Raw genomic sequence first — 24,277 nt, forward strand, 5'->3', positions numbered from 1 at the left:
AGGCATAGTATAACGAGAAAAAAACACCACAGCCAAAAAAAAAAAAAAAAAAAAAAAAAACATATATTATCTCCAACATGCCAAACAACAAACATAGAAACCGAGGTAACAAAAGCAAGGAAGACACAATAATGCCCCCAAATGAACAAGACACCCCAATCCAAGATTATGAAGATGAAGAGATAGAGGAAATGCAAGAAGCGGATCTCAAAAAATTGGTAAGAATATCAGCGCGGTGCGCCGGCCGCAGCGCGCCAACTGCGGCAGCCATTGGAGGGTGAACCAACGGCAAAAGGAAGACCTTTCTCTCTGTCTCTCTCTCTCACAATCCACTATGCCTGTCAAAAAAAGAAAAAAAAAAAAAAGAAAATCCTGGGTGGGGGGGGGAAATTGGTAAGAACATTAAGAAGTTCTCAAAAACAAATTCTTGAACTACAGAAATCCTTAATGGACAAGATAGAAAATCTCTCTCGTGAAAATGAAATATTAAGGAGGAATCAAAATGAAATGAAACAACTAGTAGAACATGAAACTGTGATAGTGACAAAAAACCACAATGAAATGAAGAACTCAATAGATCAAATGACAAACACATTAGAGAGCCTTAAAAACAGAATGGGTGAAGCAGAAGAGAGAATATCGGAATTAGAAGACAGAGAACAGGAAAGGAAACAGGCAAATCAAAGAAAAGAAGAGGAAATTAGAAATCTAAAAAATATTGTCGGGAATCTACAGGATACTATTAAAAAACCCAACATTCGGGTTCTAGGAGTTCCTGAAGGCATGGAGAGGGAGAAAGGATTAGAAGGCATTTTCAGTGAGATACTAGCAGAAAATTTCCCAGGTTTGGAGAAGGACAGAGACATCCTAGTACAGGAAGGTTATAGAACCCCTAATAAACATGACCAAAAGAGATCCTCACCACGACACGTTGTAATCAAACTCACCACAGTGAAACACAAAGAAAAGATCCTAAAATGTGCAAGAGAGAAACGCCAGATTACTCTCAGAGGATCTCCAATTAGACTCACAGCTGACTTCTCATCAGAAACCCTACAAGCTAGGAGAGAATGGCGAGATATAGCCCAGGTACTAAGAGAGAAAAACTGCCAGCCCAGAATATTATATCCTGCAAAGCTCTCATTTGTGAATGAAGGTGAAATAAAGACCTTTCATAGCAAACAGAAACTGAAAGAATTTGTTGCCACTCGTCCTGCCCTGCAAAAGATGCTTAAAGATGTGTTACATACAGAAACACAGAAACACGGTAACCAATATGAAAGAAGATAAAGGAAAGAAACCTCACAGCAAAAGATCATAGGAGTCTCAAACCATATATTAGAAAAAATCTTTGGCAAATGACAGGGTAAAGTTACTCCTTCTCAATAGTCACATTGAATGTTAATGGCTTGAACTGTCCAGTTAAAAGACACCGATTGGCTGATTGGGTTAAGGAACAAAACCCATCTTTTTGCCGCTTACAAGAAACTCATCTTTCCAACAATGATGCATACAGACTGAAAGTCAAAGGCTGGAAAAAGATATACCACGCCAACAGAAATGAAAAAAGAGCGGGCGTAGCCATCTTAATATCGGACAACATAAACTTTACCACAAAAACTGTTAGGAGAGACAAAGAGGGGCACTATATAATGATTAAGGGATCCATTCAACAGGAAGATATAATGATTATCAATGTATATGCACCTAATTACAGGGCACCAGTTTATTTAAAAGATTTGTTAAGTGACTTAAAGGGAGACTTAGACCCCAATACAATAGTACTGGGGGACTTCAATACTCCACTCTCAGAGATAGACAGATCAACAGGACAGAAGATCAACAAGGAGACAGTAGATTTAAATGACACTATAGCCCAAATGGATCTAACAGATATCTACAGAACATTTCACCCTACATCTAAGGACTTTACATTCTTCTCAGCAGTACATGGAACCTTCTCTAGGATTGACCACATACTAGGCCATAAAGTCTCAGCAAATTCAAAAGAATTAGAATCATACCATGCAGCTTCTCAGACCACAAAGGAATGAAACTGGAAATTAGCAACTCAGGAATCCCTAGAGCACGTGCAAACACATGGAGATTGAACAACATGCTCCTGAATGAACAAAGGGTCATAGAAGAAATTAAAAGAGAAATCAAAAATTTTCCGGAAGTAAATGAGGATAACAGCACAACATACCAAAACCTATGGGATACAATAAAAGCAGTGTTAAGAGGAAAGTTTATATCAATAGGTGCCTACATCAAGAAATTGGAAAGGCACCAAATAGATGAGCTTTCAAGTCATCTCAAGGATCTAGAAAATCTGCAGCAAACCAAACCCAAACCCAGTAGGAGAAGAGAAATAAATAAATTAAAGAAGAAATCAACAGGATTGACAAAAAAAAAACATTACAAAAAATCAGCCAAACAAGGAGCTGTTTTTTTGAAAAAGTAAACAAAATTGACATCGCATTGGCCCAACTAACTAAAAAAAGAAAAGACCCAAATCAATAGGATCAGAGATGAAATTGGAAACGTAACCTCTGCAGTTTTTTTCTTGAATCTTTTCCTGAGGCTACAGTAATTCCACTTTTATGAAAAGTAACAACAGACACCACAGAAATAAAAAGAATCATCAGAAATTACTACAAGGACTTGTATGCCAGCAAACAGGGAAATCTGTCAGAAATGGACAGATTCTTGGACACATACAACCTACCTAAATTGAGCCAGGAAGACATAGGAAACCTAAACAGACCCATAACTGACACAGAAATTGAAACAGTAATAAAGACCCTCCCAACAAAGAAAAGCCCAGGACAAGATGGATTCACTGCTGAGTTCTACCAGACATTTAGAGAAGAACTAACTCCAATTCTTCTCAAACTATTCAGAGCAATCGAAAAAGAGGGAATCCTCCCAAATTCTTTCTATGAAGCCAGCATCACCTTAATTCCTAAGCCAGAAAAAGATGTAGCATTGAAAGAGAATTACAGACCAATATCCCTGATGAACATAGATGCAAAAATACTCAATAAAATTCTGGACAATAGAATGCAACAACACATCAGAAAGATCATCCACCCAGACCAAGTGGGATTTATCCCAGGTATGCAGGGATGGTTCAACATTCGCAAAACAATCAACGTAATACACTACATTAACAGGCTGCAGAAGAAAAACCATATGATTCTCTCAATAGATGCAGAGAAAGCATTTGATAAAATACAACACCCTTTCATGATGAAAACTCTAAGCAAACTGGGTATGGAAGGAACATTCCTTAATACAATCAAAGCAATATATGAAAAGCCCACGGCCAACATCCTATTGAATGGGGAAAAGTTGGAAGCATTTCCACTGAGATCTGGTACCAGACAGGGATGCCCTCTCTCACCACTGCTATTCAATATAGTTCTGGAAGTTTTAGCCAGAGCTATCAGGCAAGAAAAAGAAATTAAAGGGATACAAATTGGGAAGGAAGAACTCAAACTATCCCTCTTTGCAGATGATATGATTCTTTATTTAGGGGACCCAAAGAACTCAACTAAGAGACTACTGGAACTCATCGAAGAGTTTGGCAAAGTAGCAGGATATAAAATCAGTGCACAAAAATCAACAGCCTTTGTATACACAGGCATTGCCACGGCTGAGGAAGAACTTCTAAAATCAATCCCATTCACAATAGCTACAAAAACAATCAAATACCTTGGAATAAACTTAACCAAGGACGTTAAAGATCTCTACGATGAACACTACAAAACCTTAGAGGAAGAAATAGAAGAGGATACCAAAAAATGGAGAAATCTTCCATGCTCATGGATTGGAAGAATCAGTGTCATCAAAATGTCTATTCTCCCAAAAGCAATTTATACATTCAATGCAATACCAATCAAGATACCAAAGACCTTCTTCTCAGATCTGGAAAAAATGATGCTGAAATTCATATGGAGACACAGAAGACCTCGAATAGCTAAAGCAATCTTGTACAACTAAAACAAAGCCAGAGGCATCACAATACCAGATTTCAGGTCATACTACAGGGTAGTTGTTATCAAAACAGCATTGTACTGGTACAGAAACAGATGGATAGACCAATGGAACAGAATAGAAACACCAGAAATCAATCCAAACATCTACAGCCAACTTATATTTGATCAAAGATCCAAAACTAATCCCTGGAATAAGGACAGCCTATTCAATAAATGGTGCTGGGAAAATTGGATTTCCACGTGCAGAAGCCTGAAGCAAGACCCATACCTTTCACCTTACACAAAAATTCACTCAACATGGATTAAAGACTTAAATCTACGACCCAAAACCATCAAATTATTAGAGAGCATTGGAGAAACCCTGCAAGATATAGGCACAGGCAAAGACTTCTTGGAAAAGACCCCAGGAGCATAGGCAGTCAAAACCAAAATTAACAGTTGGGATTGCATCAAATTGAGAAGTTTCTGTACTTCAAAAGAAACAGTCAGGAAAGTGAAGAGGCAACCAACAGAATGGGAAAAATATTTGCAAACTATACTACAGATAAAGGGTTGATAACCAGAATATACAAGGAGACCAAGAAAATCCACAACAACAGAACAAACAACCCACTTAAGAGATGGGCCAAGGATCTCAATAGACATTTTTCGAAAGAAGAAATCCAAATGGCCAACAGGCACATGAAAAAATGTTCAAGATCACTAGCAATCAGGGAAATGCAAATCAAAACCACAATGAGGTTTCACCTCACTCTGGTTAGAATGGCTCACATTCAGAAATCTACCAACAATAGATGCTGGCGAGGATGTGGGGAAAAAGGGACACTAACCCACTGTTGGTGGGAATGCAAACTGGTTAGGCCACTATGGAAGTCTGTCTGGAGATTCCTCAGAAACCTGAACATAACCCTACCATACAACCCAGCCATCCCACTCCTTGGAATTTACCCAAAGGAAATTAATTTGGCAAATAAAAAAGCCATCTGCACCTTAATGTTTATTGCAGCTCAATTCACAATAGCTAAGACCTGGAACCAACCCAAATGCCCATCAACAGTAGACTGGATAAAGAAATTATGGGACATGTACTCCATAGAATACTATACAGCAGTAAGAAACAATGAAATCCAGTCATTTGCAACAAGATGGAGGAATCTGGAAAACATCATGCTGAGTGAATTAAGCCAGTCCCAAAGAGACAAATATCATTTGTTTTCCCTGATCGGCAACAACTGATCACCAAAGGGGAAACCTGTTGAAGTGAAATGGACCCTATAAGAAACAATGACCTGATCAGCTCTTGTCCTGACTCTAGATGTACAATGTAATACTTTATCCTTTTTAGTATTTGTTGTTGTTGTTGTTGTTCTAGCACTAGTGGTTGAACTCTGTAATTAACACACAATTATTCTTAGGTGTTTAAATTTTAACTGAAAGGTGATCCCTGTTAAATTTAAGAGTGGAAAAAGAGAGGGAGGAGATGTACAATTTGGGACATGCACAATCAGACTTGCCCCAAATGGTGGAGTTAGAAATGTGCCAGGGGATTGCAATACAATCCCATCAAGGTGGCATGTACCAATGCCATCTCACTAGTCAAAGTGATCAATTTCAGCTCACAATTGATGGCTCTGATAGGTCTAAGAATCAAAGGGATCACACAAACAAGACAAGTGTCTGCTAATACTAACTGATAGAATCAAAAAGGGAGAGAAAGATCCAACATGGGAAGTGGGATACACAGCAGACTCATAGAATGGCAGACATCCTAAACAACACTCTGGCCTCAGAATCAGCCCTTAAGGCATTCGGATCTGGCTGAAGAGCCCATGAGAGTATTGTATGCATGGAAAGCCAAGATACCATGGAAAAGAAAAAAAGAAGACCTAAATGAAAGATCTCTGTGAGTGAGATCCCAGTGGAAAGAACGGGGCCATCAAAGAAGGAGGTACCTTTCTCTGAAGGGAGGAGAGAACTTCCACTTTGACTATGACCCTATCGGAATGTGATCGAAGTCGGCGAACTCTAAAGGCTTCCATAGCCCTGGCAACTCATGACTAGAGCCTAGGGAGATTACTGACGCCATGAACAAGAGTGTCAAATTGTTAAGTCAGCAACAGGAGTCACTGTGTACTTACATCCCATGTGGGAACTGTCCTTAATGTGTTGTCTAATGTGCAGTGATGCTATAACTAGTACTGAAACAGTATTTTTACACTTGTGTTTCTGCGTGGGTACAAACTGATGAGATCTTTACTAATTATATACTGAATCGATCTTCTGTATATACAGAGAATTGGAAATGAAAAAAAAAAAAACCTGGTGTTAAATTGGAAATGGCATAGAAAATTAATTAATTTTTTTAAAAAAAATATTATGTAGGATCTCTGTCTTTAATGTGCTGTACACTCTTATTTAATGCTATAACTAGTACTCCAACAGTATTTTTTTTTCACTTTGTGTTGCTATATGGGGGCAAACTGTTGAAATCGCTACCTAATATATACTAAACTGATCTTCTGTATATAAAGAGAATTGAAAATGAATCATGATATGATTGGAAGGGGAGAGGGAGCGGGAAAGGGGAGGGCTGTGGGTGGGAGGGAAGTTTTGGGAGGGGGAAGCCATTGTAACCCATAAGCTGTACTTTGGAAATTTATATTCATTAAATAAAAGTTTAATTTAAAAAAAAAAGAAATGAAGAATTCAATAGATCAAATGACAAACACATTAGAGAGCCTTAAAAACAGAATGGGTGAAGCAGAAGAGAGAATATCGGAATTAGAAGACAGAGAACAGGAAAGGAAACAGGCAAATCAAAGAAAAGAAGAGGAAATTAGAAATCTAAAAAATATTGTCGGGAATCTACAGGATACTATTAAAAAACCCAACATTCGGGTTCTAGGAGTTCCTGAAGGCATGGAGAGGGAGAAAGGATTAGAAGGCATTTTCAGTGAGATACTAGCAGAAAATTTCCCAGGTTTGGAGAAGGACAGAGACATCCTAGTACAGGAAGGTTATAGAACCCCTAATAAACATGACCAAAAGAGATCCTCACCACGACATGTTGTAATCAGACTCACCACAGTGAAACACAAAGAAAAGATCCTAAAATGTGCAAGAGAGAAACGCCAGATTACTCTCAGAGGATCTCCAATTAGACTCACAGCTGACTTCTCATCAGAAACCCTACAAGCTAGAAGGGAATGGCGAGACATAGCCCAGGTACTAAGAAAAACTGCCAGCCTAGAATATTATATCCTGCAAAGCTCTCATTTGTGAATGAAGGTGAAATAAAGACCTTTCATAGCAAACAGAAACTGAAAGAATTTGTTGCCACTCATCCTGCCCTGCAAAAGATGCTTAAAGATGTGTTACACACAGAAACATGGTCATTAATATGAAAGAAGGTAAAGGAAGGAAACCTCACAGCAAAAGATCACAGGAAGCTCAATTTCTCTTTGACATAGAATTAAACTCTGATGCTCTGTTAAAGCAATGTGTTAAAGTAATCTATTATGTTCTCTTGATGTCTGTTAAATTCTAATTGTTCAAAACAGCTGAATATGGGTTATTTAAATATGTGCTTATTTTCAAAGATTTGAATAATCACCTTGTAACAATGATCAAATTTGGTCTATGTTATGTCATGATTTTAAGGAATCTTATTTCAACCAGATATTTTGGATTTTGAGCCTTCTTGGCATTCTCGACAGGCATTCAAAAAATCAAAGTTTCAAACAATCTGGACTCTAAAATTTCCAGTAAATCTTGGACTTTGGTTTTTCCAGTTTGGGCCCAACTGAAAAAATCGAAGGACCTATGTCTCTCATCTTATAGAGACACCAACTAATCAGGCTATTTGGATTATATTAGAAGTACTGTCAAGATGTGATGTGGAACCAGACTTTAAGTTTCTATAATGGAAAATGCTATTAATACAAATGTTTGAGAATTAAAAAGTCTAATGATCTTGTTTACTAGACATGATAGTTATCTTAATGAGAAAGCCCCCAGAGGCCTAAAGGGTTAAATACTTGTAAAATCCTACAGGTGCTTTCAAAAATACTGTGAAGTAAGCAAGTGCCTCTTGTTGGTTGATGAGTTTATAATTTTAAACATGGCGACTTAAAGTCTTTTGTCATCCACAGTTATATATGATTTGCTGCTCATAAAACTGAAGCGTTGTTGGTTCTGTGTTTAGCTGTCCTCCTATAAGTTCCTATGGATTTTTTCCAGCCACTTCTATTGTATTCAGTACTTTGGGATGGCTCTGTAAACAGATGAAGCCAATAATGTATTAACAGTACCAACTGAGAGAAAGTATGGTTAACTGAGGTTACGAAAAACAAAAAGCAATTCAAATCAATTGGCAATCTACAAAAAGAGTTAAAGATTTTAAAAGCTATTATTAAAATTGCTATATTGACCTATTATGCTATGTTATATATGTGTACATATTATATGTCCACATGGGAAAATTTTATTAAGAGTTTTATTTTAATTGGCTTATAGATAAGATTGTCCATAAATTTAAGCTGCTAAAATCAATCAAAGATACATTTTAATTTGTGTGACCTGAATCTGTGTATCATATGTTTTAAACTTGTTGGTAGAAAGAAACTAAAAACATTTTATATGGTTGTGCTTAAGTTTACTGGTTAAACAAACTACACCATGTTAGTATTTTAGAGGTGTTTCCAAATACATGATTCTTAAAATTTCTAGAAGGCATTGTTAGAGATGCCCCCTGCCTTTACCTGGCCAGCTCTCCTCCCAGGCCAGCCAAGTAATGAAAGTCAACAGAGTGCCTTCCCCTAGGAGGTTCACACCTCCCTTAGGATACACCCCATGTGAAGAGATAGATAGGTCTGGCCCTCTTAACTTACAAGGCCTAAAGCCCAACAGATTATTATCAAGCCCCTTCTATCAGGTTCTATTTGCCTCTCAATCAGAAAACTTAATTGTAGCTTAGACAGCACCTTTCTTAGCTCCTCTAATAATGACTCTGTCCTTTGTTCTAGACCCTGTCTAGTGCATTTGGGCCTCATTCCTTCGTAATCATAACCTGTACTCTACCACCAATGGCTCTACTCCCAACCTGTGTGTACTGATGGTCCTCTTCCCCACTTAATGCTGTATAATTGTTCAGACCTAGTAAATGCCACTCTTAGGATCATTGGTTACTATCCTCACTCTGTCTTTTATGACCTTGTCTAAATATGATCAGAGTCGGCAAACTTGGAAGGCTTCCATAGCCTTGGCAACTCATGACGACAGCCTAGGGTGGTTACTGGCACCATAAACTAGAGTGTCAATTTGTTGGGTCAACAACAGGAGCCACTGTGCACTTGCTCCTCATGTGGGATCTCTGTCCTTAATGTGCTGTACATTGTGATTTAATGCTATAGCTAGTACTCAAACAGTATGTTTTACTTTGTGTTTCTATGTGGGTGCAAACTGTTGAAATCTTTATACTAAATTGATCTTTGTATATAAAGAGAATTGAAAATGAATCTTGATGTGAATGGAAGGGGAGAGGGAGCGGGAGAGGGGAGGGTTGCGGGTGGGAGGGAAGTTATGGGAGGGGTAAGCTATTGTAATCCATAAGCTGTACACTGGAAATTTATATTCATTAAATAAAAGTTTAAAAAAAAGAAATTTATATTTAATAAATAAAAGTTTTTTAAAAATAAAATAGTAGCTTCATTTTTTAAAGATTTATTCATTTATTTATTTGAAAGGCAGAATGACATAGGGACAAAGGGAGAGAGAAAGGAGGAGGTGAATTGGGAAGGGAGAAAGAGATTTTCCATTGGCTTATTCACTCCCCAAATGGCTGCAACAGCCAGAGTTGAGCCAGACCAGAACCAAGACCCAGGAACTCTGACAAGTTCTCCCATGTGGGTGGCATGAACTCAAGTACTTGAGCCATTAACTAAAGCTTCTATGCTTTAAAATCTTATTTTCATCTTTGGTATACTACAATTTCATCCACATGACTCTGAGAGTGGCTCTAAAACTTTATGTTCTTCAGAACTCTATTTGCTCTGTTTTCAAATGTAGCTATTTATCACAGTTTTTGATCTCCATTTTTGAGCATTTCTATGGCCTTAATAATATTTATCATATAGTTTTTATCTAATCATTCCATAATTGAAAATCAGGAAGGGGCTGGTGTTGTGGCACAGCAGGTTAAGCCCTTGCTTGTGATACTGAACTCCCAATCTTGGAGTGCTGGTTTAAATCCTGGATGCTCTGCCTCTGATCCAGCTCCCTCCTAATGTGCCTGGGAAAGCAGCAGAAGATGAGCCAAGAACTTGGGCCCCTGCTATCCATGCGGGAGACTAGGGTGGAATTCCTAGCCCTTGGCTTCAGCCTGCCCTAGATCTGGATGTTGTAGGCAGTTAGAGAGTGAACCTGCAGATGAAAGATATCAATCTCTCTCTTGATCTCTCACTCTTTCTCCTCCCTTCTCCCTCCCCCTCTCTCTTTATTACTCCACCTTCTACATAAATAAATTATATATATATATAAATATATATATATATATATTTGACATGCAAAGTGGACAGTGAGAGAGAGAGAGAGACAGAGAGAAAGGTCTTCCTTTTACTGTTGGTTCACCCTCCAATGGCCACTGTGGCCGGCGCACCGCGCTGATTTGAAGCCAGGAGCTTCTCCTGGTCTCCCATGCGGGTGCAGGGCCCAAGGACATGGGCCATCCTCCACTGCACTCCCGGGCCACAGCAGAGAGCTGGACTGGAAGAGGGGCAACCGGGACAGAATCCGGCACCCCGACCAGATCTAGAACCCAGTGTGCCGGCATCACAAGGCAGAGGATTAGACTATTGAGCCGCAGCGCCGGCCTTATGTTTTTTAAAAAGAAAAGGCATGAGATTCTGAGATCACCATTTTTCTCCCTTCTCACTCTTATTCATGGCACATGGTTTACTTCTGGGTTTTGGACTGGGAACTCTTCTTTGCCTTATCAGTGGCAATCTTTAGAATTTTAGCTGCGGGCCAGTGCTGTGGTACAGCAGGTTAATGCCCTGGCCTGGAGCGCTGGCATCCCATGTGGGCACCGGTTCTAGTCCCGGCTGCTCCTCCTCCAAACCAGCTCTCTGCTGTGGCCTGGGATAGCAGTAGAGAATGGCCCAAGTCCTTGGACCCCTGCAACAACATAGGAGACCCTAAAGAAACTCCTGGCTCCTGGCTTCAGATCAGCACACCTCCGGCCATTGCGGCCATCTGGGAAGTGAACCAGCAGATGGAAGACCTCTCTCTGTAACTCTGTCTTTCAAATAAATAAAATAAATCTTTAAAAAAAAAGAATTTTAGCTGAACACAAGTGCCCCAAAATGTGATTTTATGTTTGCTTATTCCAGGTATCACATAGCTTTTACCTTTTACTCTGAGCAACTTTTACAGTAATTCCTGGAACTAGAGAATCCCAGAGTACATGATGAATATGACTGTGAATGCCATCTGTATGGTACAGGCCCACAGTTCTGCATCCACAAGAAGACTTTTTCTGCATTCCACAAGCATAGATAGAAGGCCTTCCCTATATCACTCTGCACTCATCAGCAGTGGTTTTCTAGCCTGCCCTGGTGGGGCTGGTAGAACACCATGTCAAATGTCTGGATATAATAATTATAACAATGAGAATGAGCAGGTGGGAGAGGTAAGCTGGAGAGGTAGAGGAAGAGGAAAAGGAAGGAGGAGGAGCATGAGAAGCAGGAAAATAGAAAGGAAGAGTAGGAAAGAAAGAAACACTTACAGAGAATACTGTTTGACCCAGGCATCTTTCCAAAGCCTTTAATGCATGAATTCCAGTATACAACACGACTCCCATTTATTACTGGACCAAGTTCCTTCCCCTCACCTCCAAGAGCAGAGCCGGGCTCTAGTCAGCATCAACCTATAAAACCCACCCATTCCCCTGTGCCTCTGCTGATCTTCTGACCCCTGCCCAACCAAAACTAAAATCCTCCTGTCCCACTCCTGCCAAACTGAACTCACAGTCCCAAGTTTGGCCAATCAAAGGTCCAGAACAGCTCGTGGAAAAGCTGATAAAATTTCACAACAATCTCGTAACTGTGAGTCAAGAACCATAAAAATATTAATGGGAGATAAGTGACCCTAGGAAGTTAAATGCATTTTCTGAACAATCATGTGCCCTGGCTCAACTATGATCATAATTCAGAACTAGATTTTCATGGAGAAAAGGCACTGGGACATGTGTTGAGTCCCATGAAGACTAGGAAACTCCATGAAGGTAAAATTCTGCAGTTTATCCCCAGAAATGAACAGAGTGCTCAGTTCCAGGGTAATCACCAAACCTCCGCTACACATTTATTATCCAATCTATAGCGCACAAGATTGTTCTACAATGATATTACCTAGCCAAAAAAAATGTATTATAATATTCACAGTGAATACTATATGGTAGTGATTGTATTCCAGGCACTTTACATTTATTAACTCATTCAGTTCTTATAACTCACTCTTGGGAGCTATGTTTCAGGTAAAAAATAAACAAAAACATGTGGGTTTGAGTCAAGATGGCAATATAGGGAGGGAGCTTACTGTTCTAGTCTAGGGAAAGACAGTTTCAAAAAAGTAGAGAGAGCACAGTCTCAGGGAAGAGTTAGGGAGAAAATGGCAGAGGAAACTCCACACAAATTACAGGGACACAGTAGACCTATGTGGAGAGTGTGGACTCACACAACGCAGGACCCCAGCAGCCAAGAGCATCAGCACCAGCTTTGGAGTGAGGCGAGACCAGACTGCAAGCCAAGCCACTGGCAATAAAGCTGCAGGAAGAGCCTGGCAGCAGTCTGGCTCAGAACCCTGTGGCTCCAACCTAGAAGGAAAAATTCTCTTTCCCCAACCACCTAGCACAGACAACCTGTAACTAGCCAAAAGATGGCAGGAGCCATTTTGGACATATACAACCACTGTGCCAGCTCATGTCTGCGTGCCCAACAACCAGCCAACAGGAGATGCCCGAGTCTGGCTGGGAGAATTGACAGGGGACTGAGAGCTCATGACTGTGGGAGCCTTGTGTGCCAGGACTGTGAAAACACTGGCTACATGAAAGGGCACATGGTGTGGCTGGGTCCATGGGCAGTCACTGTGGGTGGCTCCACAAGCTTGGGGCTCCCTGATTTCCTGGTGAGGGTCATTGCTGCAGGATCGTGTTCACACCAAGTATTGCATGGATCCTTTGTGCGGTTCTAGTGGCAGCATGGATGAAAACAGTATCCACTGGGGCTATCGCCTAGGCATTGGTCTACTTTGAGGGGAGGAGGTAAGTGTGACACCATACTAATAGAGCTAAACAAACCTCTCCTCTGATTAAAAAAAAGAGAAAGAGAGAGAGCCAGCCATTTGCCATGCCCAACTTGGGTGTTGTCTTAGACACTCCCTTCACCCTGGAGCACTGAACAGAGCTCCCTGTTCACACGTAGCACATGCCTATATTCAGTGAAAGAGTGGAAACCACACTAAGCCACATAGTTCGAAGATAAAAGCCATCACAGGAGGAAAAAAACAACAAATATCACCTCAAATGCTGAATAATAAATGCAGCAATTCAATAAGTGAGAATAAAAAACAACATGAAGGCCCCAAAAGAACACAAACACTTCCATACTAGAATGTGAAGATGAAGAGATTGACAAGACGCAAGAAACAAAATTCAAAAAATTGATTGTAGTATTACTTGGAAGTAATCAGAAGCAAATTCATGAACTAAAGAAATCCATACATGACATGAATGAATAGTTTTCCTACAAAATTAAGATTTAAAAAAATCAAAAGAAAATATTGGAAATGAAGAATTCAATAGAACAAAAAATATAGTGGAAAGCCTTAAGAACAGACATAGCGAGGAAGAAGAAAGAATATCTGAATTAGGGGGCCAGCACTGTGGCATAGCGGGTAGGGCCGCCACCCGCAGTGCCAGCATCCCATATGGGCACTAGTTCTAGTCCCAGCTGCTCCACTTCCTATCCAGCTCTCTGCTATGGCCTGGGAAAGCAGAAGATGGCCCATGTCCTTGGACCCCTACACCCACGTGGGAGACCCGGAGGAAGCTCCTGGCTCCCGACTTAAGATTGGCATAGCTCTGGCTGTTGCGTTCATTTGGGGAGTGAACCTGCAGAATGAAAGATACCTCTCTCTCTCTCTCTTTGCCTCTCCTCTCTTTGTGTAACTCTGACTTTCAAATACATAAATAAATCTTTGAAAAAAAATAATATCTGAATTAGAAGACAAACCTCTGGAAATTTTACAGTCAGACCCCCCAAAAAAAGAATAAGAAAACTAAGAAAGAGTGTCAGGGATTTATGGGATACTATCAAAAGACCCATACAGGTCTTAGGAGTTATTGAATGCATGGAAATAAAGAATGTATTAGAATGCCTTTTTAGTGAAATAATTACATAAAACTTCTCTAATTTGGACAAAGAAAGTGACATCCAAATCCAGGAAGCATATAGAACTCCTAATAGACATGAGCAGAAAAAATCTTCACCATGAAACATTGTATCCAAACAGTGAAACATAAAGAAGAGATTCTAAAATGTGCATGAGAGAAACACCAGATTACTTTCAGAAATTCTCCTATCAGACTCTCAGCTGACTTCTCATCAGAAACTCTACAGGCTAGGAGAGAATGGCAAGATATATCCAGGTCTTAGGAGAAAAAACTGTCAACCCAGAATACTATACTCTGCAAAACTCTCATTTATGAATGAAGGTGAAACAAAGATCTTCCATAACAAACAGAAATGGAAAGAATTTGTCACCACTCATATAACCTTACAAAAGATGCTTAAGGATGTGCTATACACAAAAACATAGAAACACGGTCACCACTATGAAAGAAGGTGAAGGCAGAAAATCTCTCAGTAGAAGTACAAAGGAAATACAAAGTAAACAAAACAAACATACATGGGAAAATGGCAGGGCAAAGGCACAGAAAGTGAGAGGATAGAAAAAGATATTCCATGGTAACAAATGAAAAAAGAGCTAGTGTAGCCATCCTAACAAACAAAATAGACTTTTTTTTTTTTTTGATAGGCAGAGTTAGACAGTGAGAGAGAGAGGTCTTCCTTCCATTGGTTCACCCCCAAAACAGCCACTACAGCCGGTGCGCTGTGCTGATCTGAAGCCATGAGCCAGGCACTTCTTCCTGGTCTCCCATGTGGGTGCAGGGCCCAAGCACTTGGGCCATCCTCCACTGCCTTCCCGGGCCACAGCAGAGAGCTGGACTGGAAGAGGAGCAACCGGGACAGAATCCAGTGTCCCAACCAGGACTAGAACCTGGGATGCCAGCGCTGCAGGCGGAGGATTAGCCAAGTGAGCCATGGCACAGGCCACATAGACTTTCACACAAAAACTCTTAAGAGACAAAGAAGGGCAATATATAATGATTAAGAAGTCAATTCAACAGAAAATGTTACTATAATAAATGTATATGTAACTAATTACAGGGCACACGGCCTTTTTTAAAAAAATGTTAATGGCTCTAAAAAGAGACAAAGATTCCAATACAATAGTAATGGGAGACTTCAATACTCAACTTTCAGCAAAGGACAGATCAACCAGACAGAAAATCAGCAAAGAAACCACAGAATTAATGGACACTGTAGACCAAATGAACCTACAGATATCTACAAAACTTTCCATCCTACAGATGCATTATACACATTCTTCTCACCAGTGCTTGGAACTTTCTCTAGGATAGACCACATGCTAGGCCATAATGCAAGTCTCATCAATTCAAAAAAATCAAAGTCATATCATGTATCTTCTCTGAACACAAAGGAATGAAGCTGGAAATCAACAACTCAAGAATCTCTAAAACATAAGTAAAGAAAAGCAGGTCACTGAAGAAATCAAAAGAGAAATGAAAAATCTGGAAACAAATGAAGATGACAATACAACATATGAAAACTTATAGATACAGCAAAGCAGTGTTAAGAGGAAAGCTTATAGGAGGTGATGCCTACATCAAGAAATTGGAAAGGCATCAAATAAATGACCTATTAATGCATGTCATGTCAAGGATCTAGAAAAACACAAATTCAAAAAAATTAGAGAAGCAATAAACAAAATTAAAACTGAAAAAAAAAACACTACAAACGGTCAGTGAAATGAAAAGCTGTTAAAAAAAAATTGACACACCATTGGCTCAAATAAGCAAAGAGAGAGAGAGAGAGAGAGAAGACCCAAATCAGTAAATCAGTAAAATTAGAGCTGAAAAAGGAAATGTAACAGCAGACACAGAAATAAAAATCATCAGAAATTACTATAAAGAGCTGTATGCCAACAAACCAGGAAACCTAGAAGAAATGGATGGATTTCTGGACACATACAACCTACCTAAATTGAGCCAAATGAAGACATAAAAAACATAAACATACCAAAAACCATGACAGAAATTGAATTAGTAATAAAGACCATCCAACCAAAGAAAATCCCAGGATCAAATGGGTTTACTGTTAAATTCTACCAGACATTTAGAGAGGAACTAACTTCAATTCTTCAAGTTATTCAAAACAATTGAAAGGGAGACCTAAATCTATGGACCAATGTGATCAAATTATTAGAGAACATGAGGGAAATCTTGCAAGACATTGTCATAGGCAACGAGTTCATGGAAAAGACCCCAGAGGCACAGGCAATCAAAGCCAAAATTCACAAATGGGATTACATCAAATCAGGAAGCTTCTGCACTGCAAAAGTAACTCTCAGCAAAGTGAAGAGGCAACTGACAGAATGGGAGGAATTATTTGCAAACTATGCAACTGATAAAGGATTAATAACCAGAATATATAAAGAGATCAAGAAACTCCACAACAATAAAGCAAACAACCCAGTTAAAAAATGGCAAAGGACTTAAACAGACATTTTTCAAAAGAGGAAATCCAAGTGGCCAATAGACACACGAAAAAATGCTCAGGATCACTAGCCATCAGGGAACTGCAAATCAAAACTACAGTGAGGTTTCACCTCAGTCCAATTAGAAAGGCTCTCATACAGAAGTCAACAAACAAATGCTGGCAAAGATGTGGGGAAACAGATACCCTAATCTACTGTTGGTGGGAGTGTAAACTGGTACAGCCACTGTGGAAGACAGTATGGAGATACCTCAGAAAGCTGAATATAGACCTACCATATGACCCAGCTATCCCACTCATGGGAATTTAACCAAGGGAAACGAAATCAGCATATGAAAAAGTTACCTATACTCCCATGTTAACTACAGCTCAATTCACAATAGCAAAGATATGAAATCACCCCAGATGTCCATCAACTGAAGACTGGATGAAGAAATTATGGTATAGTCACTCTTGGTAAAAAATAAGAATAAGAATAGGAGAGGAATGAGGAAGAAGGGTAAGAGTGTGGGTGGGAAGGATAGGATGGGAAGAATCACCGTGTTCCTAAATTTTTATATATAAAACGCATGAAGTTTGTATTCCTTAAATAAAAGGTTTCTGGGTAAAATTTTTAAAAAGCATATGTGGTCGTATAATAAGTAGAATCCTACGACTAAATACATAGGATAGCATACCCTAGGCAATTCTACAAAACATCAGATAGACCAGCTGTCCTGAGAAAAACAATTAGTCACCCAGTTTAGTGAGATATTCTGTTGCAATATTCAAAAGTTTTAAACATTGTAAGCCAGGGATCAGCAACTTAAGCTGAAAAGGGCAAGATAGAAAATATTTCAGTCTTGCAGGCCATATGATCTCTATTGTAACTACTCAGCACTGATATTGTAGGAAGTCAGCCACAGGCAATATGAAAAGGAATGAGCACAGCTGTGTTCCAATAAAATCTTATTTTAAAAAATTCAGAGGACTGGACTTGACCCATGGGCCATAGTTTGCTGACTTCAGGAAAGAATAGCTTAACTCATCTCAAATTTTTCTTTCGGAAAATAAGAACATGAAAACCCATCCTTTCTTTTTTCACAGTAGAGAACTAAAATAAATATATAAAAAATATTTAAGGAAACAGAGGGTCAGTGATCTTAATTGAAAAAAATCACTAAGAGGGGTAGGAGGTAGAAAGAACCCCTATGGTATTCTTCCTATCTGTCTCTCAATCTCTTGCAATCGGGATCTGTGTTCTTGTGCAAAAGTCCAAAAATAACTAGAGAAATCTGTTTGAACAACAATAGAGAAATAGCCATTTATGCAAATATGCCAACATTATGCTCAAAGGCAAATACCACTTCTGTTTTGAATTACTGAAGAAACATGTACAGTAGATTGAAAACAAGTAACTCTTTAACTGTATAGTAACTTCTGTTAAGGATCTTAGCTCTCTGCATTGAAAATAAAATTCTAAAATATGTGAACTATGTCTGATTGTATCTGAGCCACTATCAATGTAGTCTCTTGTACCGGAAAACTGCAGGGAAAACAAAGAGCAGCACAGTTTCATGTGAATTGTGGGTTTGGTCACATCTCGAAAGAATGGCTTATACTAGATACAACATACAGAGACCTAGGTGGGAAGGGCCTGTCTCGGCGGTCCCAGTAAACCTTCCACCATCAACCTTCTGCAAGCCCTAAGCTCTTGCCTGGATGCCATCATTGCTGGTAACTTCCCTCTTAAGACAATTTTCTCACATAACCAGGACCCCCATAAAGTCCTCACCACCCCCACACACCTCATGGGAGCCCTACCTGAAAGAAGAAGTCACCCTTTTTCCACAAATTCCTGAAAGTCCTGGCCCTAGACCATGTCCTTGTCACTACAACAAACACTTTGTGATGCACCTGCCTGAAAGGGGGCCCAGGAAAGACCCCACTAATAGCTGGTGTTCAGCAAGGAGGCACAGGGACTGTGATATGAACATCCCTTCCACAGGCAGTCCTGAGCACTTACTAGAGCTATGCCGACATTGCTCTCACTATCCCACTGCCCAGCCTCAACTCACTCAATCCTAGTGAAATGGATTTAAAGAAAAAGAAATTTGATCAAATTTGAGAAATAAAAGTTAGGTGCAAATAGAAAGCACAACGTAAATGTAAAGTCTAGAGGAACAAGCACCTTCATTGAGTTTAAGTGAGTTCAAGTTATCAAGTAAAAAACAGAGATTGTAAGACAGAACATTTTAAATGTTACTAAATTATTTTAATAAAATTAGCTACCTTGAACCTGATGACACAAATAAAGTGAAAGTTAAAGAATAGAGAATCAACATATCATGTAGGTGCTACACGAAATAAAGGTGGGATACTTATACATATTACTTCCAAAGTTTGTGGGAAAAAGTTTTGAAAATGTAATTACAAGTTTTAACATTATACCAAAATCTTGAAATTCAAGCACACTTTTCTCATAATGTGAATTTTCCATTAACTGTTTTATTTATTTATTTGAGAGACAGAGTTACAGACACAGAGAGAAAGAGAGACAGAAAGGTCTTCCATCCACTGGTTCACTCCCCAAATGGCCATCCATTAACTTTTTGAAGTACCCTCACAATAACATTAGACAAAATAGTCTGTGAGGCAAATACGGAAGTACTAAGTATGAATGAAATCATTACAAAATAATAAAAAGCCAGTACTCACTAAGAAAATATAACAGCTCTTAAATTGTATGTATCTTTCCTGTAAGCATTTAAAAATTGTCACAGTTGCAAATAAAAATGGACAAATATCAGCGAGGCAGATTAAAACATACATTTTTCTCAAGGGCACATAGAATAGTTTTAAAAATTGACCTCATTTAAGTAATGAAATGCCTCAAGAAATTTCAAAAAACATTCCAATACATCAGATTCTCCGACCACAGAGCAATAAAGTTAGATACCAAAATCAAACAAAGATCCCTTAAAATATAATTTCTCCATATGTTTAGAAATTATAATATACTTGTAAGTACTTTATAAAACACAGGGGAAAATATCATGGAAACCAGAAAATAGTATGAGCTACACAATAACAATGCTACCTAGCAAAATCGAACCTTAGACACTTACAGATTTAAATAAATTCATCTTGGGGTATCGTAGTACAGCAGGTTAAGGTTTGACACTGACATGGCATTCTGTATCACAGTGCCTTTTCAAGACACAGATATTAATCCAGCTCCTTGCTAACGTGCCTGGCAAAGCAACGAAAGTTGCTGGAAGTACTTGGGCCCTGCCACCCAGGTGGGAGACCCAGGTGGGTTTTCATGACCCTTGCTTCAGCCTGACCCAGCCCTGTGCATTAAGGCCATTTGGGGAGTGAATTAGCAGATAGAAGATTCTCTCTCTCTCTCTCTCTCTCTCTCTCTCTTTCTGCATTTCAAATAAATGAATAAAACATTAAAAAGAATAAAATAAAAAATGCATGTGGGATGGCACAGTGCTACAGAGATTTAAGCCACTGCTTGGGATATTCATATTCTATTTAGAATGCCTGATATAGATTCCAGCTACTCCGTGCTTTCTTAATGGCTTAAGTACTTGGGTTCCTGTGACTCATGAGAGGGAGCTCCTGGCTACTAGCTTTGGGCTGACCTAGTCCTGCTATTGCAGGCATTTGGGGAGTGAGCCAGCAGATGGGTGATCTCTTTCTCAGTGTCTTCCTTCCTATCAGTCACTCTGCCTTTCAAATCAACTGATCAATCATAAACAATACATATAATAGAAGAGAAAGATTAAAAATCAATGAGATAAACATCCAATTCAGGAAGTTAGAAAAAGAAAAATTGAATAAAGAAGGAAGTAAATATTAGACTACAGAAACATAAAATGGATATATAAGAGAGAGGACAACAATATGCATCTACTACAATTGAATGTTTTGATTAAGATATATACTCTAGAGAAATTATATCCTATACAAAGAAAGAGACATAGACAAGGATATTTATAGCAAATTAATAAAACAAAATACAAGTGACATGAAGAGTAGAAAGGCTAAACATATAGGAGTATATGTATCCAGTGGAATTCTATTCTACACAGAAAATAAAATGAATACATTGTCTTTATATAAATCAACATGAATAATTCAAATACTGCATAAAATACAAGCAAGCTATAAAAGTATACGCCCACCACAAGATTCACATACAATTTAAACTTTGAATGAATAATTAAAAATGGCTTAAGGATGCATGTATAAATAAATTTTTTAAAAGACACATACTGGAAGAAAAACAGTGAATTTAAGATGGGATAGCCCCATTATGAGAGGAAAAGGACTCTTTAGAGGGATAAAGAATAAGCTTCAACTGTATTGTAACATTAATTTTCTTAAAAAAGACAAATTTATTTATTATACTATGTTATGTATTTTTCTACATCTGGAATGTTAATAATGAACTATAATACATGAAACTATACATTAGAATAAAAATAAATCTCATAATCCAAGGAAATTACAAAACAAAGAAACTATAAAAGTTCAGAGGAACACACCTGTCATTTTAGTTTCATTAAAATTATTCCCAAAAACATAAATAACATTGCAAAACACATAATACATCAGGATTAAACATTTTCAAAGATACAATAACATAATAGAAAAGCAGTCCATATCTAAAATATTAACAAATTTTCTACACTTTCATAAAAAAGATAACACAAAAAATAGATAGGAAACAATAAAATGGCTACTAAGTTAATGAAAGAAATGGATAATTAAGAAATCAGGTATTATTGGGAAAAAATTTTAAATACTGATGTTTTTGAATGTTGGAAAGGACATAAGGAAATGTGCTGGTACACATTTTGGCAGATGTATAAGTTATTGAGAGAAATTTAAGTCAATTTGGCAGACTTTATCAGAAGCCTAAAATATGCATGTCCTTTAGTATTGCAATTCCATAGCTGAACATAAGCTTGTTCCAACATATCTGTGACAGTCAAAATTTTAAAACACCCGCATATCCATTAGTAAGGGAATAATCAATGACTTACATGAGTCTTTCCCAGAGAATACTACCTGACCATTAAAAGAAATGAGGTAGACTAACAACAATACCTAACATTACTCAATGGTGGGCATGATTCTAAGTATTCTACACATCAACACATTTTATGTCAAAGAACTCTAGGAGGTAAATCCTATTCTCCACCTTTTAAAGATGAGGAAACAGAGACATAGGAATGTGGATAAGTTGTACAAGATCACTCAGGAAATGTGGCAAAGCAAGTTTTGGATCCAGCCAGCTAAATAGGAGAATGCATGAAATTTACCACTGGGTGATCCTGCCTCCTGAATCTAATTACATGGAAATGTCCCAAGTGTAAAAGCAATGCACAGAACAGGGAATATAACATGACAGGCTATGCATATATGTTTGTATAGAAAAGTGATTGCAAGGTCACACACCAAAGTGTTGACAGTCATTACGTGTATAGTGGAAAGGAGCCAAAAGCAAGCTTTCTATTAGATCATATTATTCTTCTAATGGAACCAACAACCGTGTCTGTGTGTGTTGCCTGGGTAATCAACACAACTGGAGTCCAGAAAGAGCTAATCAAACAATATCTCACCTTCTGGTACCGACGGCCTACTCCCATTTCCTTTGTCCACAACCTTGACTCTGGGCTTAGGATCCTTTCTTTTTTCTAAATCTTTAACTGGAAGAAAAGTAAAAATACAGAAACATGTTATGTACAAATCTGAAATAAAATCTTCAGTAAGTTTTACTGAAATCCTTGCAAGCCCTAAACATATTATTAGAAATTAGCTCCATGGTACAAACTTATCCCCAAATATTAGCAACACTATTTTTTTTTTCAAGAGAAGGTGTGAAAAGCACTTAAGAAATTTGATCAATTTGGGCAGATCAATCAAATAAATTTAATGGCTCATAGCCAGTTTAAAATCAGTACATTTACCCCATCTCATTTGCAAAGGAATGAAGGGCCAAAGGACTAATACGTATCTCATAAAACTAGGAACTGTAGGCAAGGATTCAAACCATATCTTCAAGTCTTTGGGTTTAAGCTATAAGCTTGACCCTCATTCTAGAAAGATCTGAGTCATGAACATCCTCATTTGGAATTTCTCTATCTGCAGCAGAAAATAGAGAATCCCATAACATTTTTTTCCCCAAACTTAAAGAAAATGTTCATTAACAAATGATAATGTTTCTCTGTCACTTCAATTAGAAAATATTCAGGGACCAAAATTTGCCTTTGGTGTTTGCATGCATTCATAGCAACCTACACCATTAGGTTAATTTCCCACTGCATTTTCTGCTTGCAGCTCCACCACATTTTTCCTGCCATTGCTTGGCATCTTAAACTATTTGAAGCAGCCAAGACCAGTGCCAGATGTCTAGAGTTTCTGCACAGATATGAGTGAAACACCCCGCAAAAATGTAGAAGTGAGCCAGGGGCAAGATGGATCATTCCATTTCTACATTCACTTTATGAAAATCAGCAAATTTACAGAGGAAGCAAGGATTTCCTCTGAACCATCCTTGCTCTCTCTGGCACATTGTTCCATTTCCCTACTCTTGACCACATCCTCTTTTTCTTCCCCACTGACTTCCATCCTTTGCTCAAAGGCTTGAGACCTGTCACCTGTCAAGGCCATCTCACTCCAATTCTATTGTCCCTTTCCTCTGAACCTCCCTTGGCTTCTGATAACCAGCCATTAGATCATTAAATTCCAAGGTTATAAAAATCACTAAGAACACAAGATGGTTTGATCCTGCTATGCCCACTGACCCAACGTATTACATCCATCTTTTCTTAGACTTCATTCCCTGACTTTGTGAGCACTGGCACTTTGGAGTACACCCTTTCCAAAAGTCTATTCTTTGTTTATTTCTTTAGTTTGTTCATGTTAATATAACATTAATACAAAGATTGATATCAAGCCCCTTCTATCAGGTTCTATTTGCCTCTCAATCAGAAAACTTAATTGTAGCTTAGACAGCACCTTTCTTGGCTCCTCTGAGGATGACTCTGTCCTTTGTTCTAGACCCTGTCTAGTGTGCTTGGGCCTCATTCCTTTGTAATCATAACCTCTACTCTACCACCAATGGCTCTACTCCCAACCTGTGTGTACTGATGGTCCTCTTCCCCACTTAATGCTGTATAATTGTTCAAACCTGGTTAATGCCACTCTTAGGATCATTGGTTACTATCCTCACTCTGTCTTTTATGACCTTGTCTAAATATGATCAGAGTCGGCAAACTTGGAAGGCTTCCATAGCCTTGGCAACTCATGACGACAGCCTAGGGTGGTTACTGGTGCCATAAACTAGAGTGTCAATTTGTTGGG

At 38.5% G+C, this 24,277-nt stretch overlaps 1 protein-coding gene across 4 annotated transcripts in view; it reads right to left on the reverse strand.

The window, feature by feature from the left end:
• COL14A1 (collagen type XIV alpha 1 chain) overlaps positions 1 to 24,277 on the reverse strand; it is a 264,888-nt gene that overhangs the window by 199,004 nt on the left and 41,607 nt on the right. For all 4 annotated transcript variants that reach the window (XM_062188053.1, XM_062188054.1, XM_062188052.1 and 1 more), the window contains exon 5: positions 22,534 to 22,620. In XM_062188053.1, the coding sequence (XP_062044037.1) occupies positions 22,534 to 22,620 (87 nt within the window). The remainder of the gene's footprint in view (positions 1 to 22,533; positions 22,621 to 24,277) is intronic.

The sequence above is a fragment of the Lepus europaeus genome, chromosome 4 (genome assembly GCF_033115175.1).
Source record: "Lepus europaeus isolate LE1 chromosome 4, mLepTim1.pri, whole genome shotgun sequence".
NCBI lineage: Eukaryota > Metazoa > Chordata > Mammalia > Lagomorpha > Leporidae > Lepus > Lepus europaeus.